Raw genomic sequence first — 24149 nt, forward strand, 5'->3', positions numbered from 1 at the left:
GTGTACAGTAAAATGAGGATGGGGCCCATAATTGAGCCTTGGGGGACCCCACAGGTAAGAGGGGCTTTGGCAGAGGAGAAGGCACCTAGCTGCACTAAAAAGCTACGGTCTGTCAGGTAAGACCTGAACCATGCAAGGGCAGAGCCTGTGATGCCTGCGGACTGTTCAAGCCGTGACAACAGGATGCTATGGTCCACAGTGTCAAAGGCAGCTGTCAGGTCTAACAGCACCAAGACAGCTGGGCTACCTGAGTCGGCGGCTAGGAGCAGATCATTAAAAACTCTTAAAAGGGCTGTTTCAGTACTATGCATGGGTTTAAAGCCAGACTGAAACTTTTCATGGATGCCATGTGTGGTTAAAAACGACTGCAGCTGGACATAGACTACACTCGCTCCAGGGCTTTAGATAAAAAAGGTAGCTGGAAAATGGGCCTAAAATTTGCGAGAATGGAGGGGTCGAGATTTTTCTTTTTAAGTAGTGGCTTGACCACGGCATCTTTGAAATGACAAAAAATCCTGACCCATGATCTACAGTAGGGCAGATCGTGTGATGAGGCTCACAACTGGACACTTTATTGTGTAAAAGACAAAAAAGAGGAAAAGGTTGGGAGCCAAAGTCAGTATCTTTACCTTGGTTAAACTTGCAGAGACTTTAATATAAAGCTAGTTTTTTTGTCAGATATTTATGAAGTCCTATGTAAAAGTCTTACTAAACTCAACATTTCTCATGATAATGAAGCTCTTCTGCTCACTTTCTCTCAATTGTTATGGTTTGAACTAGAGCACTAAAGCACACACACTAATTAATGCTAATATTTCTTTTTCTTCTCTTTCTCCACCAGTCCCATCCTTCTGGGGTCTGGTGCACTCGGCCTGGAACCTGTGCTCCATAGGGAAGAGACAGTCGCCCATCGACATCGAGACCAGCCACATGATCTTTGACCCCTACCTGACCCCTCTGAGGCTCAACACTGGAGGACGCAAGGTACTATTTAGATCAGCGGTTCCCACTTTTCAGCCCGCGAACCCCAAAATAACAGTGCCAGAGACTGGCGACCCCTTTCAACGGGGGGGGGGGGGAGTCTGAAGTCTGTTGATGATCAGAGGCTGGCAGGACATTCTTTTATTTTTGTTTTGTAGGCAGACCATGCAGGCCAGCCCGATGGTCACCAAGGTTCATGTTTTAATAGCATTTTTACAAAAAAAGCCCAGGCGAGCCTAACGTGAAAAAATTGCTTCGACCTCAGAGAGTTAAACTTGGGCCTGCGACCATAGTTTTACTGTATTTTGTGTTGAAAATCCACAGCGGAGGTTTGTGTCATACTACATGCGGTGTATTTTGCATATCTCTCAGTAGCCAACAATCTGAGAGTCTGTTGGCTCGGACATAAACTCCGTAATAAATGTAGTCTACATTTTATAAGAGGTGTAAAATCTGTGAGCATTTTAAATCGCATTTGAACGAAATGCTTATATAATCTGTAGTTGTTGATTTATTGTGTGAACGAGGCGATGTAGAGAAGGTTAAGCTGTCATTATTAGGCTGTTATGTACTATTGGAGTGGTAAGCAGGCCTATTGTTTTTGGATATTTGTGGAGTTAGGTGGTCCGTGAGTGTATTTTATTGGTGGTCCTTGGCAGGGGCGTCGCCTGGACCTGAAAACATTCGGGGCTTAGCCCACAGTGGTGGCGGCCGCGGTGCTACAGTGGAATTTTCCACTGCAACACTCCCCACACGCAAACACACAGTACACCCACGACTGTTACAATGAAGGCTCGATAATCAGCTCACGGCATATAGGCAGGGGTAAAGTGTTATTTTTTATGAGTGGGGGGTGGACCTCACCTCCTCTAGGGGGGTCAGGGGGGATGCTCCCCCAGGAAGATTTTTTTTTTAATATTGAAGTTAAAAGCATCAATCTGGTGCACTTTGAGAGCAACATTAAAAGGTGGGGTAGGTAATTTTGGAGAAACCAGCTTGAGTGCGCTAGAATTTGAAAATACACAGCCAGAAAAAATCTGCCACTTCCTTACAGAGCCCCTCCTCCAACACACACGAACGCGCACATGACCAATGAGGGCACGAGATAAGTTTGTGCACAGATGCAAGGCTGACAGGTAGGTAGGCCATCCAGTTATTTTAGCCGGGCCGCTCAGATGATTGGTCGTGCTTTTTATAGTATATGGCTTCCAAAGATGAAATATTTGTATGGATTTTTTGTCAAAGCACTTAAGATATTCATCGCTATCGGGATGTTAAGTGCATTCCATGGAATAAAACAAAAAGTGTATCTCAAGCTGGTTTCTCAAACTTACCTACCCCACCTTTAAGAGATCTATGGATACATCTCTCAACACCCATATGAAACAGAACTGTAAACAGATTTTCTTTTTCTTTATGGATATTTTACAAATCACTCCCCTTTCAAACTCTATTCTTGTTTTACTGTCATATAGTATTTCCTTTATTCTCTTATAAATTACAGTACTGCCGTCCTCTCTTGTGTGTTATATTATTGAGGGAGAATTGTCCAGGGCTACAGAAAAAACATTCGGGGCTAAAGCCCAGGCCAGGCGACGCCACTGGTCCTTGGTATGAAAGAGTTTGAGAAACACTGCGCTAGTGGATTACCAATGGGGGAGCCTCGCTGCGGGGAAATTATACAGATGGCTTGTCTGAAAAATGTCTATGCACACGTTATTATTAATAAAAATAATTTTTTTTTTATTTAAAAAAAAAATGTTAATCATCTCGCGACCCCCACGTTGGGAACCCCTGATTTAGATGACCTGACATCTGTCTTTTGATTAAATGCGTTTCTGAATCCTCTGGGGTTGGAACCTCGATGTTAAGCTGACATGGCCGATGAATTTCAGGCAGAACTAATCAAACATTCTGATACAAGCATGACTGTCCTTCTCTGACAGCGACTGGCTTTAATTTATCACTGCTGAGATCAGAACAGGACATTTTCTCTAAATCAAAACCCAGAGAAACTTCTGTCTGACAGAGACTATGAGCTTTTCAACCATATCCGAAGGCTTTAAAATTCCCAGCTGCATTTGACTCAGTAGGCTCAGGAGGCATTACTTTTTTAGCCTTTTACACAGCAATCTGTATCTGTATTATCTGTATTGTAATTTTGGAGCAACCTGGCAAAAATAATTTCCTACGGGATTAATAAAGTTCTATCTAATCTAATCTAATCAGAGTAAAATCCCCTGTAAAGAACCCTGAAGCAACGTTAAAACACCTTTTGGTGATGTTGCACATTGCTTCCTGGATTCATTTCAGTGTTTAGCAGTGTTTTCTAGTTATTTGACATATTAAGATGAAAAGAGGTCAAAGTTTACCCATTCTTAGATATCAGAAGTACGGTGGCCGGCAGGTGCAAACGTGGAACAACGGCCAAAAACGCATACGTAAGCAGGAAACAGCTGCAAATAATGAAATGAAAAACAAACAAATCCTGAAAACAAATACAACCAAAAAACACTGCATTTACAGAAATTATGCAAACTGAATACAACACACAAACCCCGAAAACAAACGCAACAGAAAGACGCTGCAAAGTCAAAAACACATACAAACCCCAAAACACATACAAACCCCAAAACACACAGTGCTCCAGGCTTCTAGAGGGCACGCTACGTGGAACAGATTGATGTCTGACCAGACATAGAGGGAACGAACGAGAGTGATGCAAATTGAAGCCGGAGGAAACAAAGTTGATCGAAGTGGAGAAAGTCGATATATAAGAAGGTAAGTTTTGTTTTGATACAAAGAGCGTCATATTTACCCAGCTAGCGTTAGATTGTTTGGTAAAAGAGCTTGCAAGTCAAGAGACAGCATTGTGCACCTAAATGTAACTCTTGACACCATATAGATATATTATAGGTGCAGAGAGGAGTTGGTTTATTGTGCCTCAATGTAAATCCTAATGTGAGAGTTAAAGGACGCTCAACAATATAATGTACCTTTGTGTAACGACTGAATGAACACAAGTGGAGGACTCAATAGCACGACTCAGAGACAGAGGATTAGGATGCAAAAAAAGGTCTTTATATCCAAGGTTCGGTACACGGGAGATCAGTCAATAAGGCTAACAAAACAGACGAGGAGTAGATAGGAACCGGGTCAGGACACGAAGCTGGGTCAGGTACACGTGGAATCAGATACTAAGAAAAACACTGCTGGAACGCTAGGAATAACTAAGACGAACTGGCACTCAAGGGACTGTGGATGCAGACTAAATAGACAGAGGGAGTGATGATAATGGGGCACAGGTGAGGCTAATTAGGGAAGGGAAGCAGGTGGAGTTCAATCAAGGGCAGGAAAGCTGAGACTGAAATGAGAGAAACAACAATGAAAACAGGAACAATAACAAACACATCAACATGCTGGCTAAGCCCTTACACTTTGTCAGTTTGGATTTATCGTGGCATTTATTCTTAATTAAAGTGAATTTTATTTTTCAATAATTCATATTATTATTTCAGTCAGTCATTTGTCAGAAGTGGGGGTGCAGGCTGACATGCTTAACTAACAATAATGCTTAATTTATTATATCAAAACAATGCCTGTCTATCTAGCATAAAATCCCAATAAGCTGCTTGCAACTGCAAAACACTAGTGCTAGCTAATGTTTTGCAAACTATTAAAAGTGAGGCTATTACAGTAGACCTCACTTCTAATATTTTGCTAAACATTTGCTAGATACATGTTGGCTAGCTAATGAGCTTCACATATCAACCTGAAAAACTGCGAGGCTCCACTCGCAGCCCCCCCCCCCCCCAACTCTAACTGACTTCCCGCGTCCCTGTGTAACTGGGAAACTGATAGAATTGGATCATAAGATCGTGGTGTTTTTGCAACTTCAGCATAGGGGATTGGGATGTTTATTGAATTTTGGTTTAACACATGTATGGCTCTGCCGCTCAGCGCTGCTGCTTGCTTCAGTCTGTGTCTGCGTTATTTCGCACCTGCCTGTAATCTGAGAAGGTTACAATCCTCTCTGGCTGGCTCCCGCCCGGAAAATCTTTAGTAATAGTCTATCAGATAGCGCTGTGGGCGGGACATTGCTCGTGCACAGATGCGGCTTTCACACCAGCGCTTTTCCCTTTCTAGCTCCGAGCTAGAGCTTTTCTGGTTCAGCTCCGGTTTCCCTTTTCTGCTCCCGCTCTGTTCACACCGCCCAGCACCCGACTGGTGCTGCCGCTGCTGCGTCATGACGTCACCGTTTACATCGCTGATTTGCTCCCCAACGGCATTACGGCGCTCACAACAACAACAACGGGGAACTGCGTCGGGTCGATGATCGTGTTGCTTTTAATCACACGAAGCCAGAATAAATTGAATAACGACTTCTCCAACCTTATACTTTGCTCCAGAGTACCGTGGTTCATTGTTTATTAATGTGTTTCTGCAGCATTTACCGACCGCTGCAGTGCTGCTCTTCCACGGGAGTGTATTCTCCTCCGTTAGCTCACACTGCAGCGGCCGCTCTAAAGTATTCACTGTCCAACTCACACAAGCAGCTGATACATATCCCCAGTTCCCCTTAGCCTAAGTGAATGTGTGTCAGTCTGAATTGACGCTGTTTGGTATCACAACGCTGTTATGAAAGTTTCTCTGGTATAAAATGGGTGATGTTAGCATAGCAACCGAAGCTAAACTGACTACTTGCTATTGCTATCCTATTGTGGCATACACCGTTTTCTACAGGCACATTTTACCGGCGTATTTTTATTATGATTCTACTTGTGATAGTCGGACACGACAACCTGTGCAGCCCATGTATTGATTTCATCCGATAGCTGCTATAATACAAAACAACACGTCTGCCTCTCTCCACAATGATCAATAACAGTGAACGGATGGTCAAAGTAAGGTACAAATAAACAGAATCACACGAAGCCTGGTTAGTGTTGCCTGACTTTATAAAGTGTGTTTATAAGCACTACTGCTTGTAGGCAGGCATGACAGTCGACCCATGTTCAGGGGAGGTGGGTTTAGTTTCCTGCACGCCTCGACGTAAGAGAGACGTAAGCGACGCCACCTCTTAGCTCCGAAGCTCTTGCCTCTAGACCGACAATTTTTTGGAGCTGGAAGTGAACCGGATTCCGGAGCTAAGAGCCGGCGCCGCTGCGGTGTGAACAGGAAAAACCGGCGCTTTTCAGGCTCCAGCTCCGAGCCGGAGCTGAAAAAGCGCTGGTGTGAAAGGGGCAACAGTGGTGACTGCAGCCAGAGAAACGGCTGCATCAGAGCCAAAGTTTTATCGGCAATTTGATATAAAAAAAGGCCGATACCGATAATCGGTCAAATGCGGATTATCGGTCGACCCCTAATATAAATGGACGTAGGGTCCGTGACGTCACCTATAGGATTCTGCAGAGTTGCCGAGAAGCCCTTAGTAGGCGGAGTCGGCCACTAACGGCTCGACAGTGACGTCAGAGTTCAACTCCCGCCTGTTCCAGCCTGCTCCAAATAAGGGCAAAGAGGTGGAGCCGAGGCGGGACCTCCTGCCACCGAGCTGAAAGTTCCAGAGCTAGCAGAAGCTACCAAGCTAAGCTAACATGCTCCCCATCTGCACACTGCCGTCACATTTTACGTTTCTAAGGTAAGCGGACATGAAACTATTCAGCAAAACTATAAATAATAATCTAAGTTATTGAGTTTTTAGCATAATACTTCAGAATCTTAAAATCCCTTAACGTTTGTATGCAATTGTGCTAAATTCAACACTGGAATCAAGCAAATATTAATATGTTTGCATGACATTAGTTATTTATATTTTGATATCGCTTAATTATACGTTTAATATATTTAAGTCAAGCTAAGGTACATGTGATGGTAGCTAGTTAGTGCTCTTACCTGTGAGGCCTCCTCCAAACAGCATAATAACCAGACTATATCATTACAACTAAGTACCAGTTATAGATCCTTGACTTTAGACAAACAATTCAAAAGACAAAATGTATTTAAAGACCAATCTTTATTTGAATGTGCCTCTTAACCTGAGATATTAGTTATACAGTTATAGTATTGACAATCTAAAAAAACTGAGCAACTCAACAGTCAACTTTATGTTTCTTATTGTCTAAAGCATTTATTATTTTCATTTTCCCCCTCTCATATTCAGTGTGGACGGATTGAGACAGCATGGTGTCCAGAGAGCTGCAGAGACTTCAGGGAGAAACCTCCGTGTGATGGACGTCCTGTCTGTTGGTTTGGAGAGGACTGAGGGTCTTTCCTCAGTGAGGAGGACCAGGCCTGAAGGAGGAGCCCATGCTGGGCAAAGCTGATACCAACTGCACAGGCCTAGTCTATCACTTTATTTGACTAAATGTGTTTACTTATACATTTAACCAGTTTAGCCCTGAGCCTGTTTTTCAGGTCTCAGGCCCGCAAATGACATTCCCAGAACAAATGACCATATCTTCCCTTCTAAAAGGGTTAAATTAATAATCTTTTTTCTCAAAGTAATGATAAACCTGCGAGTTGGATGTAGAAAAGTCAGAATCAATACAGATATTTTTCATTTTAAAGACAATTCAGATTGAACACAGTAAAAAACTGTATATTAGTGTCCGTCCAAAAATTCTTTTTTACTTATAGTGAAAACCAGGGCCGGACTGGGACAATAAGTCAGGCGGGGAATTATACACCCAGCCAGGCCACTACCAGTTTTCTTTTGTGCCATTTTCCTGGATTTATTTGTCAATATTTACAACGTTGCTGCCCATAGTGATAGCCCTAAACTTTAAATCTACTACCCCAGAATAAACATATGGACATGGGTTACTAATTTTAAAAAAATCTATGCAAATCTATTTAGGAACTTATCCATGACCTCAAATCCTCTAGGGGGGTCCGGGGGCATGCTCCCCCGGTAATCTGGTGCACTTTGAGGGGGAAATAAAGAGACTACACCCATATGAAACAGAACTGTATACATTTAAATAATCATAAAATCATAAGAACATGGCCATAACCAATAACATGCATATCCAATAAGAAAAAACATTGAAACTTGTTTATTTATTTGTTTTTGGTTCATTTATAGTTGTGAGTGTGTCTGGGCTCCTGAACCAGACTCACCTGTCTCCCCCCTCTCCCCCCTCTCCTGTCTCCCTCCTCTCCTGTCTCCCTCCTCTCCCCCCTGCTCCTCTTTGAGGCAGCAGCAAAGACTAGTTTTAGCTCTCAACAAGTTTTCAAAGTTTATCTTGCCTTTTTTCACCTAATTAACATTTTTGTATTTATTATTCATGCATATTTTACTAATCACTCCCCCTTCAAATGGAAATATGTGTTTACATAAATGGTGACCAAACCGTTTGAGACCCACTGAGAACTTAGACTAAGTTAACTATCTAAACACTCAGAGTCCTTTACCTCACCTGAGCTGTAGTTATCAGTCTCTCAGTCTGACAGCAGAGGACTCTCCCCCCACCTTGTTGACAGCTCATTATATCCGTTAGCGCAGCTAGCTAGCACCAGATGCTAACAACAATACACGTAACCGGTGTGCGCGCTTTCTCTCTCTCTCTCGCGCCACACATACACACACCCTCCCGAGCTTGAATGACACACAGAGACCAATCGAGGGCATTAGTGTATGATCTGTATGAAAGTGGCCATGTCGGCAGGCCACATCATGTAGACAGCCAGTCACCCTCTGTGAGGCAGAGTCAGACCCACATTTGCGCAGCGTTGCGTTCACAATACATACATAAAAAAAAAGATTCCTCAGGCCAGCAGGCCACTTAACAGGCCAGGCCATCGGGAAACCTCCCGGTCCTCCCGATGGCTAGTCCGGGCCTGGTGAAAACTACCCTTGGATGATGGTAAGGTAGGCTAAAAGCTTTAGGAATCCAAAGTACAACATATAATAAGTACCCTGTATCAAGATTGATGCAAAACAAGTGACATTTGGCCTTTTTAGAGAGATTTAGCAAAAAAACTCCACCTCTGAGGTGATTTGGGGTGAGATGGGGGTTTTACCGTTTCTCTGGAACCCATTGGTCGATTTCGGTGATTGACATCTCTTTTTGACCGTTAGAGCCAATAGAATCGAAGGAGAATCTCCCCAATCACACACATGGTAAACCAAAAAGGTGGGGTCTTTGCGCAAACAGTTTTGCATGAGAGTGAACCTATCTCTCGCTCTGACATCTGAAAACCGAAAAGCATGTTTATTGCTCATGGATTATCAGAAATCATTTCAAAGTGACACAGACACATTGGATTAACCCAGTGGTTCTCAAACTTTTTCTGTCAGGCCCCCCCTTTGGAGAAAAAAAAAAGTCGGGCCCCCCCAACACAAATAGTCAGGCTCAGTAGCTCAGGTAGCTTGACGTTTCATAGAGGGTGCTCAAACATTTAGGGTTTCCCATTAATGTACCGGTCGCTACAGTGGAATTTTCTACTGCAACATTCCCCACGCATATACACAGTGTACCCGCGACTGTTACAATGAAGGCTCGATAATCAGCTTAGCAGGGGTAAAGTGCTATTTTTATAGGTGGTGTGTGGACCTCACATAGGGGGGTCCGGGGGCAAGCTCCCCCGGGAAGATTTCATTTTTAAATATTGAAGTTAAATGCATCAATCTGGTGCACTTTGAGAGCAAAATGAAGAGATCTATGGATACATCTCTCAACACGTAATAATACTGTACTGCATCATATTATTTTCGAATCAATAATTTTAAAAATTATGATTTTTTTTTTTTTTTTTTAAATCTTTTTTTTTAAAACCATTTTTCCTCCTGGTCTCTCGCGCCCCCCCTGGCATGCCTCTGCGCCCCCCTGGGGGGGCGCGCCCCCCACTTTGAGAACCACTGGATTAACCTATGGATTAACTTCAGCAGCGTTTTTATTGTTTTAATGCCATTGAAGACCACTTTTGACCAGACTACAACACAGGTGAGCCATGTTAGCGTTTTTAGCTACCTATAGCGCCATATGTTTTGATGTCTGTTCTTGTTATTATTTCCGAGAGTTCGTATAATTGAATGATAATGAAGGGTACCCCTCGATTCTGTGTCACCTCACGATGTGAAACGATGGGTTGGATGTGCAGCAAAGATAAAAATAAGGTTTTATTCTTACTGAAAATGTTAGATTACACATCTGACTGAAGATTGGCCCCATTTATTTGTGACGTTGCAAACTCTGCGGTACAAGGTACATGTTGTGAAGCTCATAAGGTGAGGCAAATAGAAATAATCAGCTGATGGAGTGTAGATGTGGAAATAGGTGCATCCGATCAGCTGACTGTGTTTTCACAATAAAAGTAGTTTCTTAGTGAATGTCCTGTACTGGTCTTAAAATCTCATAACATCAGCTTTTAATGTTCCTCTTGGATGTTCTTCTTGACCCTCAGAGAAGGAGAAAATGTTGAGTCTTTCAGGCATGTCCTTTCCTAACAAAAATTATAGGAAACATAAAACATATTATTGCAGAACAAGTGTATTATTTATGAAAGCGGTGTGTTTGTGTGTTTAGGGGCTGTAGATATAATTATTTTGTAAATGTAATGTTTTTTTTTATTTCAACAGAGCTACAAAGACAATCAGATTATGAATGAACAGTATGAAGTTCATCAACATTGAAATATATTTTATTATCAAAATAATATTTAACTGTTATCAAAACTGACACGAAGGACTCACAAAGACTCAGATGCACGATTCTTTCTTGATTTCAAAAAATACTTTTTAATATACAAAAAGGTTTTAGGATCAACACTCAAAAGTTCACTAGGTTCAACTAATAGTACAAAAAGACTTTACAAAGAAAAAGGTTTCTAGGATCTACTAGGATACTCAATAGTTCACTAGGTTCGACTAGAATGCTCAATGTTTACACGAGGGAGTACAGACATGGACTTGGTATAGAGACAAGACGAACGGAGAACAGGGCTACATATACACACAACGGTTAATGGGGCACAGGTGAAAACAATCATGAGCAGGAGACCACAATCAAGCTGGCAGGTGACACACAACGACAGGAAGTGTAGACACCTGAAAAGAGAGTACAGCGTCAACATCAAAATAAAATGCAAGGCCACAAGAATAAACACAAAACAATAAACTAACAGAACTCTAACGCTGAAACCTTACAAAACGTAGTGCAACTGTCGAAGCTTGCTCTGTTGTCTCACTGAAAGAATAACTTTTACCACGTTTATTACAGACAATATTGAGAGATAAATAGTAGCAGTTCTCACTATGTGTTAAATATCTTTGCCTTCAATACATTAAATTAGAAAGCTGACAAAGTCATATTGCTAAACATCTAAATGTAACTTTTTGCATGGAAAAACCCCTCAACTTCACTGATGTGTAGGTGATCTAGTATTTAGTATTGTTTAATGGAATGTATATCAGTGTATTAAAGTCAATACTTCATTCATTTAAACCAATATCTTTCTTGATTCTTTGTACAGTATGAAAAAAGAGTCTTTGTACCTGAGCTGAAGTTCACTGCTGTGAGGAGTCCAGTTCTGTCTCTCACTCTCTGGTCCAGCCTGTCTGCATCACCTGGACACCTTAAACAAACAGATATATATGTAAAGTACCATGTGTACAAACAATATAACTGATTCTCTTCTGTTGAACATGTTGGATTGTGTATTGTCCGAGTCAGGGTCCTTTTTATTTTACTGTAACTTTGGAAGTTGTGTTACCAATGCTTACTGTTTATTTGATACCCATTTGGTAATGCAATTAATAAAAACAACAAGGTTTGGGTTCGTTCTTCAGATGACTGTGACGTTAACGTGTAAGCTCAATAATGAACTCCAGCTCAACCAACCATATTGTAATATCTAAGTAATCATCTTGAAATATGACATTAATAATTGTAATATACACATCTTATTGTGAGGTTGATTTCACATACACTACTTCGACATTAGCTTGTCTACATACTTGAGCATAGCCAATTTAAATTAACCTTAGCGATGCATACAGTTCCTACCTACATAATAAAATATCTCTCTAAGTTACAAGGATGACCTTATTTTATCAATCTCAAACAGAAGCCGTTTGTTCTACAGTATTATCCCACTTAACGCTTAACATTTGTCTACTTCGTTTTAACCTTTATATATACAGTCTATGATTTTAACTTGGAGACTACGATTAGCATCGTTAGCACCAATGTAGCTACCACACGCTTACACGCTAACCCAAGCCTTAATATTCATTACGTAGCTGATTAAAATCATTAACACATAAATAAAGTACTCGAATTTCGCTTACCGCAAAACCGCATTCATGCACCGTCTGTTTCAACCGCAGAGCGAGTCACAATAGTCCGATATATAAGCATGAAGAACAAACAACCACGGCCGGGGTCAAGCTGGATGAACTGAGCAGGCAGAGTCCCAGTAGCTTCACGGAGCAGGTAGCAGAGAGACAAGAAGCTAGCAGCAGCAGTCACTTGACAGAGCTGTCACTCAATGTGACCACACCCTAATTTATGCAAAAACTTTAAGACCTAATATAAATAAAAGGGTCATATGAATGTCATGCATATATTATGTATTTTAAAGTAATTATTCAACTGTCTTCTCACCGCAGCAACTACACAAATGTGTATGCACCAGGGGCGGACTGGCCATCGGTACTGAAGTGGGCCGGTCGGACGAGCCAGAAGACAAAATGGAGCAAACTGCAGAGGAAAGGTATTGATTGTTACTATTACCACTTAATTGTTCTATTCTATACTGTAAATCTTATTACTAGCTTCATCATTTAATATTATAACACATCACTTTGTCTTTCCCAGCACAGAATACCTGACTGTGGCACACATTGTTGCAGAACTCTAACTAAGAACAAATACATCTTGCAGCAGGTTCAATATTAATAGAGCCAGTGTGTGGGATGGAGCAATCCGCGGATTCAAAGGTGCCTCATTCGACCCCTCTCATTCGACATCAGTTAAGTTCACTGATGATGAGGGACAAACTGAGGATGGAGTGGACACTGGTGGTCCCAAGCGTGAGTTCCTGACCCTCCTTATGGAATGCCTGAGAATGAAGAAAACATCACGTCAGCAACTGTTTGTGGTCCATGGCGGTGTGACTTTCCCAGCCGCTCACTGTCTCAAAATCTGATTCTAAATGTATAATGTTCTCTATAAAGATAGAACTAATACACAATTATGAATGTATAATATAAGCTGTTTTGTGTATTTAATCATGCATTGGTCTACAATGTAATGATGGCTTCTACATATTTCACATAAACAGACAATGAAAAAATGTGTCCTTCATTCTGATAACCAGTGTATGCATCTGCCAATTACTATTCTAAACAGAGTAGTGTGTTGAATCCTTATTTCTTGCATTTGAAACAGATACAATAAAAAAAGTGAACTTACTGTTGTGTTCAACTTCTGCCAAAAACTGTACATGTTTGCCACAGGAGCCACAGAACACTTGAACTGTCCCCAGATGCTGGCCACAGAAAGGACACAACATGGCAGCCTGAAAAGACATACATTGATGTAGTAAATCCATTTAATCAAGTCAATCAAAAACACAGTCTAAATAGTGGTTAGCTAAATAAATAGAAAGATACATCATGTTTACCGTTGAATCTGTGTTCTGTCTCTCCTTGAATGTCTTCTCTATTTGTTCTTGAGCATGTCTAATGCACACTACTCTCCTGTCATTACTTTGTCCCTCTGCTTCCGGGGCAACGACTCCAGGCGGGTGTGGCAGGGGGTCCAGCAAATGACCAACTACAAACCCAACCACCCCTCGGCCGACGGGGGTGACCCTCAGCTGGCGGAGGAGATGAACTCTTTCTACGCCCGCTACGAGACAGGGCTATCGGAAGCAGCCACACCATTACATCCACCTGCCCTCAGCAGCCTCACCCTCGCGGAGCACGAGGTGAGACGCACACTGAAGGCAGTGAACCCGAGGAAAGCAGCGGGGCCGGACGGAGTCTTGGGACGGGTGCTGAGAGACTGCGCTGACCAGCTGGAGGGGATCTTCACCAAGATCTTCAACCAGTCCCTGTCCCATGCCATCGTCCCATCCTGCCTGAAAACATCCACAATCATCCCGGTGCCGAAAAAGAACAACATTGGCTGCCTAAATGACTACCGTCCAGTGGCACTCACCTCCACCCCCGCTAAAGTTTTTGAGAAGGTGGTCCGTCCCCACATCGTCTCATCCCTCCTTCCCGGTCTGGACCCCCACCAGTTCGCCTACAGGGCCAACAGGTCCACGGAGGACGCCATCGCCACAGCTCTCCACTCTACTCTGTCTCACCTGGAGAGTAGGGGGAGCTACGCACGGATGCTCTTTGTGGACTTCAGCTCTGCATTTAACACCATCCTTTCTGACAGACTGGTGACCAAGCTATCAGTCCTGGGAGTATCCCATTCCTTGTGTCTATGGATTAAGGACTTCCTGTCTGATCGCCCCCAGAGAGTGAGGATTGGCACCCACACCTCCACGTCCCTCAGTCTCAGCACCGGATCACCACAGGGCTGCGTGCTGAGCCCCCTACTATACGCCCTCTACACCTATGATCTCGTCCCCGCCCACACCAGCAACTCCATCATAAAGTTTGCTGATGATACCACCGTGGTGGGCTGCATCTCAGGGGGTGACGAGACCGCGTACATGGAAGAGGTGGAGCAACTGCTAGCGTTGTGCAAAGTAAACAACCTGCAGCTGAACAAGCTGAAAACCCAGGAAATGATCATTGACTTTAGGAGGAAGAAGACCGACATGCAGCTGTACATTGATGGAGGCTGTGCGGAGAGAGTCTCAGTGATCAAATTCCTGGGCGTTCACCTGGCGGAGGACCTGTCCTGGAGGACCAACACCACGGCAACCGTCAAGAAGGCGCAGCAGAGACTCTACTTCCTGATAATACTCAGGAATTACCACCTCAGACAGGACCTGCTTGTGTCCTTCTACCGCTGCGCCGTGGAAAGCATCCTCACCTACTGCATCTGCGTGTGGTTCCTCAGCTGCACAGCCGCAGAGAGGGGTGCGCTCCAAAGGGTCATCATCTCGGCCCAGAAGATCATCGGTTGCCCCCTCCCCTCCCTGGAGGTACTGTACAGCTCTCGTTGCCTTAAGAAGGCAGTCAAAATCCTCAAGGACCCACACCACCCGGGTAACGAGCACTTCGTACGGCTGCGCTCAGGCAGGCGCTTCCGTACCATGTCTTCCCGGACAAACAGACTCAAGCTCAGTTTTTTTCCCAGGGCCATATGTGCACTAAACGCTGCTAATATTTAAATGATATAAGCCTTCCGTGCAATACGAGGGGAATCGTGCAATTTTATTTATTTATTATTTATTTATGTACATATTCCCTATCATGTCTTTTTAAGTCCCATTTATTGTTTTTATTGTTTTTATATTGTCTTGTTGTTTTTATATTGTCTTGCGTGTTGGCACCTTGAGTCTATTGTAATTTTGTTGTACCTGTACAATGACAAATAAAGATCTATCTATCTATCTATCATTGCCAGATGTGAACCATGCCTCGCACAAAAGAGCTCTCAGAAGACCTACGATTAAGAATTGTTGACTTGCATAAAGCTGGAAAGGGTTACAAAAGTATCTCTGAAAGCCTTGATGTTCATCAGTCCACGGTAAGACAAAGTGTCTATAAATAGAGAAAGTTCAGCACTGTTGCTACTCTCCCTAGGAGTGGCTGTCCTGTAAAGATGACTGCAAGAGCACAGCGCAGAATGCTCAATGAGGTGAAGAAGAATCCTAGAGTGTCAGCTAGAGACTTAAAGAAATCTCTGGCACATGCTAACATCTCTGTTGACGACTCTACGATACGTAAAACACTGAACAAGAATGGAGTTCATGGGAGGACACCACGGAGGAAGCCACTGCTGTCCAGAAAAAACATTGCTGCACGTTTGAAGTTTGCAAAAGAGCACCTGGATGTTCCACAGCACTACTGGCAACATATTCTGTGGACAGATGAAACCAAAGTTGAGTTGTTTGGAAGGAACACACAACGCTATGTGTGGAGAATCCAAAGGGTTCACATACTTTTTCTTGCAACTGTATATAAATATGACGCTCTATGTATAAAAACAAAACGTACCTTCTTATATCTTTCTCCACTTAAATGAACTTTATTTCCTCCCGATTTCCATCACTCTTGTTCGTTCTCTCTATGTCTGGTCAGACATCAATCTGTTCCACGTAGCGCGCCCCCTAGAGGCCTGGAGCACTTCCGGAATGTTTTTCTCTTGTATGTGTTTTGGGATTTGTACGTGCTTTTGACTTTGCATATCGTTTTGGTATTTGCAGCGTTTTTCTGTTGCGTTTGTTTTCGGGGTTTGTTTGTTTTTCATTTCATTATTTGCAGGTGTTTCCTGCTTATGTATGCGTTTTAGGCCGTTGTGCAGCGTTTGCACCTGCCGGCCACCGTACAGACGGTTACATAACAGGCACCCTTTTTATTCATTGTAAAATCTCATATCCAATCAAACTCTCACCACAATTTGGATCCAACCTTTCATGCTCAGAATGTATTCTCTGCCATGAACGATAAACTTTCGTTTGCTAAGGCGAGCGGGAAGCTAAGACTGAGGCTGCTACGGCAGAGCAGGAAGTCATTGTTTTTTTAGAGAGAACATTTAAATAGTTCCACATGACTGTTTGGGGAATACAAAAATGTCTTGTGACATGGCAATGATTATTATTATTACTGATAGGGTTGAGAGGTAGTTAATAATTCAAATAAGATATTAAAATAAAAAATGCTACACTGTCAAAACTCACTCAGATGGCAGTATTAACGGAATAAACTGGATTGAGACACAGCACTGTAACTTGCTAACAACCAGTTGCAGTCATAATGACTCAAGCCACTCGTACCTATATTTATTTTTCGATCAAATAGTAGCATGAGTTTTTACATTAACAGTACAGTAGAAAGCTAGCTTAGCAATATTTGTTTTGTTATAGCTTCTTCAGTTTCAATTATAGAGCAGTGAGGTGACATTGTATTATTTCTCTTTATAAACTCCGAGCACTGATTGGTCCTTTGTAGGTAGAACCTTACAGAGCAAAGTCAGAGAACTTTCTATTGGTTTAACGTTTCTTCAGATAAAAAAAAGTTAGATACAACTTTATAATGCATTTGTCACATTACTGTGTTAAACATCACAATGTATATAATACCTAAAGTGTGAAAGCAAATGGGGGTGGGATTGTCCCACTAGTTAAAACATCTAAATAAGTCATTTAGGAATACCTTGTCTGCCTAAACAATTAAGAATCCATCAGTTTTTACATCTACAGCTTTAGACTTCACTTTCCCCTAGGGCTGTTCGATTATGGCAAAAATCATAATCACGGTTATATTTGGTCAATAATTGATATCACAATTATTAAATAAATTATTCATTGACTTTGAAAATATCAATTTATTGAACTTTAAAACAAATACAAATAATAATTTGCACAGTATATTTTTAACTGTTGATTACCCTGAACGTATAATTCAACTGAAAAACCAATACAAAAATAAATTAAATAAATGATACATTTAAATAAATAATATCAAAATAATAAATACCAATAAACAAGATCAACAAATATTTTGGAGCGCACTTCCACAAGCTACTAAACATATATAAATATGATCAATAAAAATAAATTAGACCAAAAATAAATTAGATCAAATATGTTGCAGTGCACTGTCACAACCTAGCAAAGCACAATAATATTTGATATTAACGAGGCGGCAGTTAGCAGCTAGCGGCTAGCTAGTAATGATGCTAATGTACACATCAATCGTTATGTACTTATATTACGTTGTAACAGGATCTAGTGATATCCAACAGAGCTTCATTTAGCATGAAATAATTATTGCACTGTATATATACACACACAGTGCAATAAGCTTCTTAGTGCAATAATAAGCTACAGGGACGTTAATCTAATGTCGGTAATATTAACTTTATTCAATACAACATTTACGGTACAAGATTTAGTCATACAGCCCATGTAGTATACTATTTTACAAATGATGAATTACAGCAAACATGTGCAATATATATCCATTATTACAGCTCCGTGGGCTGGCAGTAAGGCGATATGGGTCCGTTGTTATTGTGCATCCATGGGTAAAGATAAACGCATGTAGTGCTGAACACGTAACATGAACGTGCAGGGGGGCGCGGTCCCGTGGGTTAGATGCACGTTCATAATGCAGAGGGAAATAACTCTCAGAATAACGTTATTAGCAAATTTGTACAACTTGAGGAACGAATGTTTTTAATAAGGGCTATACAAGTGTTCATACTGGGTAGTTTATTTAGTTTAAAATTATCCAACGATTTACAGACTTCTCTTTCCCCATGTAAGTCAATGGGAAAAAGTGTTTCCGGGCCTGGCAACCAAACGGATGTGCAGTACCGCCGTTTGGCCACCAGGAATATTTTCATCTGAGTCCGGCGCACTTCCTGGGGGCTTGGGAGTACTGGGGCGTTTATTGTAACTGCGCATGCTCATTAGCATCACCACGTTTCAGGCACATTCTGATGATGTCATACACATGAACTGAAACATGACTTTGTTATTATACAAATATGCTCAACACTCCCACTCAAAGACATGTTGATAACTCTCTACAGTGGTACACAGAATCCAAATAAACAAAACAAAAGCTTCTCTAGCAGTGTTCAATTTGTATACCTGCAATTTACATTACTCTCCAAACAAATACCCTTTGAACTTGTCAAATTGTGCCTTTGTCAACGGCTTGGTTAGGACATCAGCTACCATGTCTGCAGTAGGACAATATGTAATAGATATCTTCCCTTCAGCATGTGCAGATCGTACAAAATGGTATTTGATGTCTACATGCTTGCTTCTCTGTCTGGATACAAGGTTTTTTGATAGAGCTATTGCTCCCTGGTTGTCCTCATATATCTTCACTGGTACATGTGGGCTATTACGGTCTACCCCTTTTAATAACTGTACAAGGTACATGCTCTCTTGAGTAGTAGCCGCTAATGCCATGTACTCGGCCTCACAGATCGATAGTGCCACTGTTGGCTGCTTCCTGCTTTTCCAGGATATAACTGGACCATTTTCAGTTAAGCTGAAACAATATCCAGTTGTGCTTCTCCTATCATTTTGATCGGCTGCCCAATCAGCATCACTGTATCCCTCAAGCTTTAGGCTTTCCTCACTTTTCTTGTAATGTGTAGATCTTGGTCTATTGTACCCTTTAGATACCTCAACAGTTGTTTTGCTGCAGCCCAATGTTGTTGTTTTGGTTCTGCTAAGTGTTGTGATAGTTTACTCACAATCCAGCTCAGATCAGGTCTAGTACATGTCATAATGTATATCAAGCTACCTACTATCTCTCTGTATCCTGTTGAATCGATAACTTCACCCTCAGTGTCAAAATGTAACTTTAGCTCGCATGGAGTTGACCTTGGTTTGCACTCTGACATGCCAAACCTCTCTAGCATCTTTGCTATGTGTCTCTTTTGGCTCATGATCTCCCCCTCACTCTGTGTAAAGTCGATACCTAGGAAGTGTTTAAGTTCACCCAAATCTTTCATTTTAAACTTCCTCTTCAACATCTCTTTGACATCACTGAGTGAGCCGTTGTTATTGGCCGCTATAAGTAGGTCATCTACCCATATCAACAGAATCACTCTTTCTTTCTCAGACTCTTTTCTGTAGACACAATGATCAGCATCATTTTGCACACACCCATTCTCTGTAAGATGATCATGCAGTAACTTGTTCCAGTTTCGCCCAGATTGCTTTAAACCATACAATGACTTGTTGAGTTTGCACACTAAGTGTTCCCCTGTTTTGGATTTTGCCTCAAAACCTTCGGGCTGTTCCATATATAACTCACAGTCTATTGGTGCATGGAGATAAGCTGTCTTCACATCCATTTGGTGTAGGATAAGATCATCCTGTATAGCCACCTGCATCAATGTACGTACAGAAGTCATATTTGCTGTCGGTGAAAAAGTTTCCTTGTAATCAATTCCCTCTACTTGACTATAGCCTTTAGCTACATACCTGGCTTTAAAAATCTCAGATCCATCTGGGCTTTCCTTTACTGCGTTGTTACGTCCCCACTAAGGTCTAGGGGACCTGGAGACAATAACATACAACCAATAATTAATGAGGGAGTCAGCGTAACAGTTTACAAAAGGTTTATTTTCTTAACCCAGAACCGAACAGACATGTAACTGAAAACCTTAGTTGGTGAGGAGGAGGAGGAGTCAAAGGATTGCGCCAAACAAAAGAAACAAGCATAACAAAACCAGGCCTATCTCTACATCTATCCTTTGAAACCAAAACTCAAACAAAAACCCTCACTACCTAAACTACAAAGACTTTGACAAAACAATATACAGGGGTGGCAACAATCCGCTAACCTAGTGTGTCTAAACATTAGTTAGCTACGTGGTGAGAAATGTACAGGGTACCCCAGACTTACCTAACTCCTCCACCTCTCAACACACTTTCAATAAGGTCAGACAATACAAAGAAATTTAGTGGCTAAATACTGCAGGCTCCTTCATCAGCAACAGGCCCAGAGTGAGAGAGCGAGAAGACTTCCTGGGTGCCTCCTTTATGGTCGGCCCTGGCTGCTGATAGGCCAGCTGAGGGTGAGAGGATCCAATCAGCCATCAGACTCAGGTGCACAGGCAGATACCGATCAGCTGCTGATTAGCTGTGCAGAAGACAGGGAGAAGAGAGAAACACAGGAGGGAAGGAAAACCACACCAGTACAGCCTGCCTGGCACGTAACACCCCCACACATATAAATCTAAACAGTATGTTTGGACCTTACAATGAACATTTTCTATTTACATAGCACGAGATAGTGCATCGGCAAGAACATTATCGGAGCCCTTTTTATGGCTTATGTCAAGGTTGTAGTTCTGGACAATCAATGACCACCGCATAAGGCGTTGATTGTGGTTGTACATCCTTGAAAGAAAAACCAGCGGATTGTGATCAGTGTATACCTTAATAGGTTTTACACTGGAGCCAAGATACACCTCAAAGTGCTGCAAGGCAAACAATAGAGCTAAAGCTTCTTTTTCAATAGTAGAGTACTTCAACTGATGTTTGTTGAACTTTCGGGAGAAGTAGCTCACGGGGTGATCGATAGCCTGTGCATCTTCTTGTAGAAGAACAGCCCCTGTCCCAACTCCACTGGCATCGACCTCGAGCTTGAATGGCTTCGAAAAGTCTGGTGCAGAAAGAACAGGAGTACAACACAGAATACCTTTTAGGCTCTCAAATGACTGTTGACACTCACCGGACCAAACGAAAGGCTTTGAGGGACTGGTCAACGTAGTGAGTGGGTCCGCCACCGATGAGAAGTTTCTGCAGAAACGGCGATAGTACCCTGCCATTCCTAGGAAGCGGCGAAGTTCCCTCCTGGTGGTTGGCACCGGGAGGGAGGCAATTGCCCTGATTTTTGCATCAGCAGGGCACACCTGCCCTCGACCAACCTGCTGACCAAGGTAGAGAACGGTACCTTTTCCAAACTCACATTTGGCAAGGTTAAGCGTTAGGGAAGCGGCCGACAAGCATTTAAAAACTTCTCTTAAGGTAGACATGTGGCTAGACCAGTCATTAGAATAGACAACAATGTCGTCCAGATATGCCTTACAGTTTGGAACATGTCCTAATACAAGATTTACAAGCCTCTGAAAAGTGGCAGGTGCATTACACATACCGAAAGGCATCACAGTATACTGAAGGAAACTGTCAGGTGTCACAAAGGCCGAGATGTCAGAAGCACGCTGTGTTAAAGGAACTTGCCAGTATCCCTTTAACATGTCCAGCTTACTGACAAATTGTGCAGGACCAATTTCATCGATACAGTCATCAATGAGCGGTAATGGGTGTGCATCGGGGACAGTGACAGCATTAACTTTGCGAAAGTCAGTGCAGAATCTGGGACTTCCATCTGACTTTGTCTCTAGCACACAAGGGGAACTCCAGGGACTGGAACTAGGCCTTGCAAATCCGTTTTTAAGTAGATACTCAACTTCCCTTTTCATAACCTCTCTTTTAACTGGGTTAACCCTGTACGCACGCTGTTTGAGGGGCGAGGGGTTGGTCAAAACCACATCATGAGCTAGGACAGAAGTTTGTGAGGGAGTGTCATTAAAAAGACATGCAAAGTCAAATATCAGTTTCCGTATCTCACTTCCTTGGATATAAGGAAGGTGAGACAAGTAATTGGGCAAATCAGCCAATACCTCAGTATTGCTTAGTCTGGCCCCCTGTGGTGTTGCACTGCGCATCACCAACTCATCCTCATCCGAGCTCACTTTTGAAACTGAAGCCATAGGAGAGACTGTTGTCTCCACCTGGTGAGCTTTTGGAGACTCACTTTGGTCTTCCCTGGTGCAGTACTTCTTTAGCATGTTGATATGACACACTCTGGTAGGACGTCTGCGGTCAGGTGTTTGAATGACGTAGTTTGTTTCACCGAGCTTCTTATCTACAACATAAGGACCAGCAAATTTAGTAGACAGAGCAGACCCAGGTACAGGCAATAGAACCAACACCTTGTCACCTGGCTGAAACAAGCGCGCTACCGCCTTTTGGTCGTAGCGTTTTTTCATGTTCCCCTGGGTAGAAGTCAGAGCTTCCCTAGCCAAGGAGCAAGCACGATGTAGACGATCCTTAAGTTTGGCGACATACTCCGGGATACTACAAACTTTTTTCGTTGGCATGATCAAATGCTCTTTAAGAACTCTTAAAGGACCTCTGACCTCATGTCCAAACACTAGCTCAGCAGGACTAAAACCTAGAGACTCCTGAACAGCTTCACGGGCAGCAAATAACACCAAAGGAACACCGTCATCCCAATCTTTATGAGACTCGTGGCAATGTTTTCTTAACATGCTTTTCATAGTCTGGTGAAACCTCTCTAATGCCCCCTGACTTTCAGGATGATATGGGCTGGATGTCACATGCTTGATACCTAAGGTGTCAAGTACCCGGGCAAACACTTTAGACATGAAGTTGGTACCTTGGTCTGTTTGAACTACCTTCGGTAGACCAAACATGGAGAAAAACTTCAGAAGTGCCTTGGTGATGACCGGAGCAGTGATTTTCCGTAGTGGGATGGCTTCTGGGAACCTAGTGGAAGCACACATGACAGTTAAGAGAAACTGGTTTCCAGTTTTAGTTTTAGGCAAGGGTCCCACACAATCCACAATCACCCTTTCAAATGGCTCTCCCATTACTGGAATAGGAATGAGAGGAGCAGGGTGAATCACCTGATTCGGTTTACCAACAACTTGGCACACATGACATGTTCGACAATAAAGAACTACATCAGACTTAAGTCCTGGCCAAAAGAAGTGTTTTAAAACTCTTTCATACGTTTTTGTTACCCCCATGTGACCCGACCACGGATGATCATGAGCCAAGGACATCACCTGAGAACGATAGGCTGTTGGCACAACAACCTGATAAATTGCCAAGGAATCCAACTCCTCACAGGCATCACTAATCCAGCGACGCATTAATAGGTCATCTTCCATAATGTATGCCATCTTCTTTGACTTGGCCTCTTCCTGACTGATAACAGAAGAGAGACATTTAGAAAGTGTTTCATCACTTAACTGGGCTGCCATGAATTCTTCCCGAGTGGCAGGCAGTTGTACAAGCTCTGAGCTGTTACTGGGTGATCCAGCACCAGCAGACCGGGCCTCCTCTGGCAGTCGGTCCGACTCAGTCACGTCCTCAAGAAACTGCCCTGTAGCAAGAAAAGAATCAGACAAATCCTCTCCATATTTCTTTGACTGGGCCCTTGTAACAACACAAGCAGGAAAGATTTCGGGAGATACTTCAGCTGATTTCTCAGCGTCTAAACTTAGATCCAGAGAATCAATGACCTCAGGTACTGGCTTAACTTTGCCCCCAGCCAAGTCATTACTGAGGATGAAATCAACACCTTTGATGGGTAAGGCAGGGAGGACAGCAACTTTAAAGAATCCTTTGACAAGAGATGAGTGAATATAAACATTGTGCAAAGGAGCCGCACTTAGTGTCATGCCTACCCCTTGAACAACAGCACTTGATCCACATGATGATTTGGAGGTTAAAGGTAAGATGCCTTC

At 42.5% G+C, this 24149-nt stretch overlaps 1 protein-coding gene and 1 long non-coding RNA gene across 3 annotated transcripts in view; one reads left to right on the forward strand and one right to left on the reverse strand.

The window, feature by feature from the left end:
- LOC117558024 (carbonic anhydrase-related protein 10-like) overlaps positions 1–24149 on the forward strand; it is a 209244-nt gene that overhangs the window by 98233 nt on the left and 86862 nt on the right. For both annotated transcript variants that reach the window (XM_034233983.1, XM_034233984.1), the window contains one exon: positions 842–984. In XM_034233983.1, the coding sequence (XP_034089874.1) occupies positions 842–984 (143 nt within the window). The remainder of the gene's footprint in view (positions 1–841; positions 985–24149) is intronic.
- On the reverse strand, positions 12854–16223 carry LOC117558025. The gene is made up of 3 exons (XR_004570785.1): positions 16112–16223; positions 13398–13503; positions 12854–13044 (listed from the first exon to the last, which is right to left on the reverse strand). It is a non-coding gene; the product is annotated as an uncharacterized LOC117558025 (long non-coding RNA).

The sequence above is a fragment of the Gymnodraco acuticeps genome, unplaced genomic scaffold (assembly GCF_902827175.1).
Source record: "Gymnodraco acuticeps unplaced genomic scaffold, fGymAcu1.1, whole genome shotgun sequence".
NCBI classification, from domain to species: Eukaryota; Metazoa; Chordata; class Actinopteri; order Perciformes; family Bathydraconidae; genus Gymnodraco; species Gymnodraco acuticeps.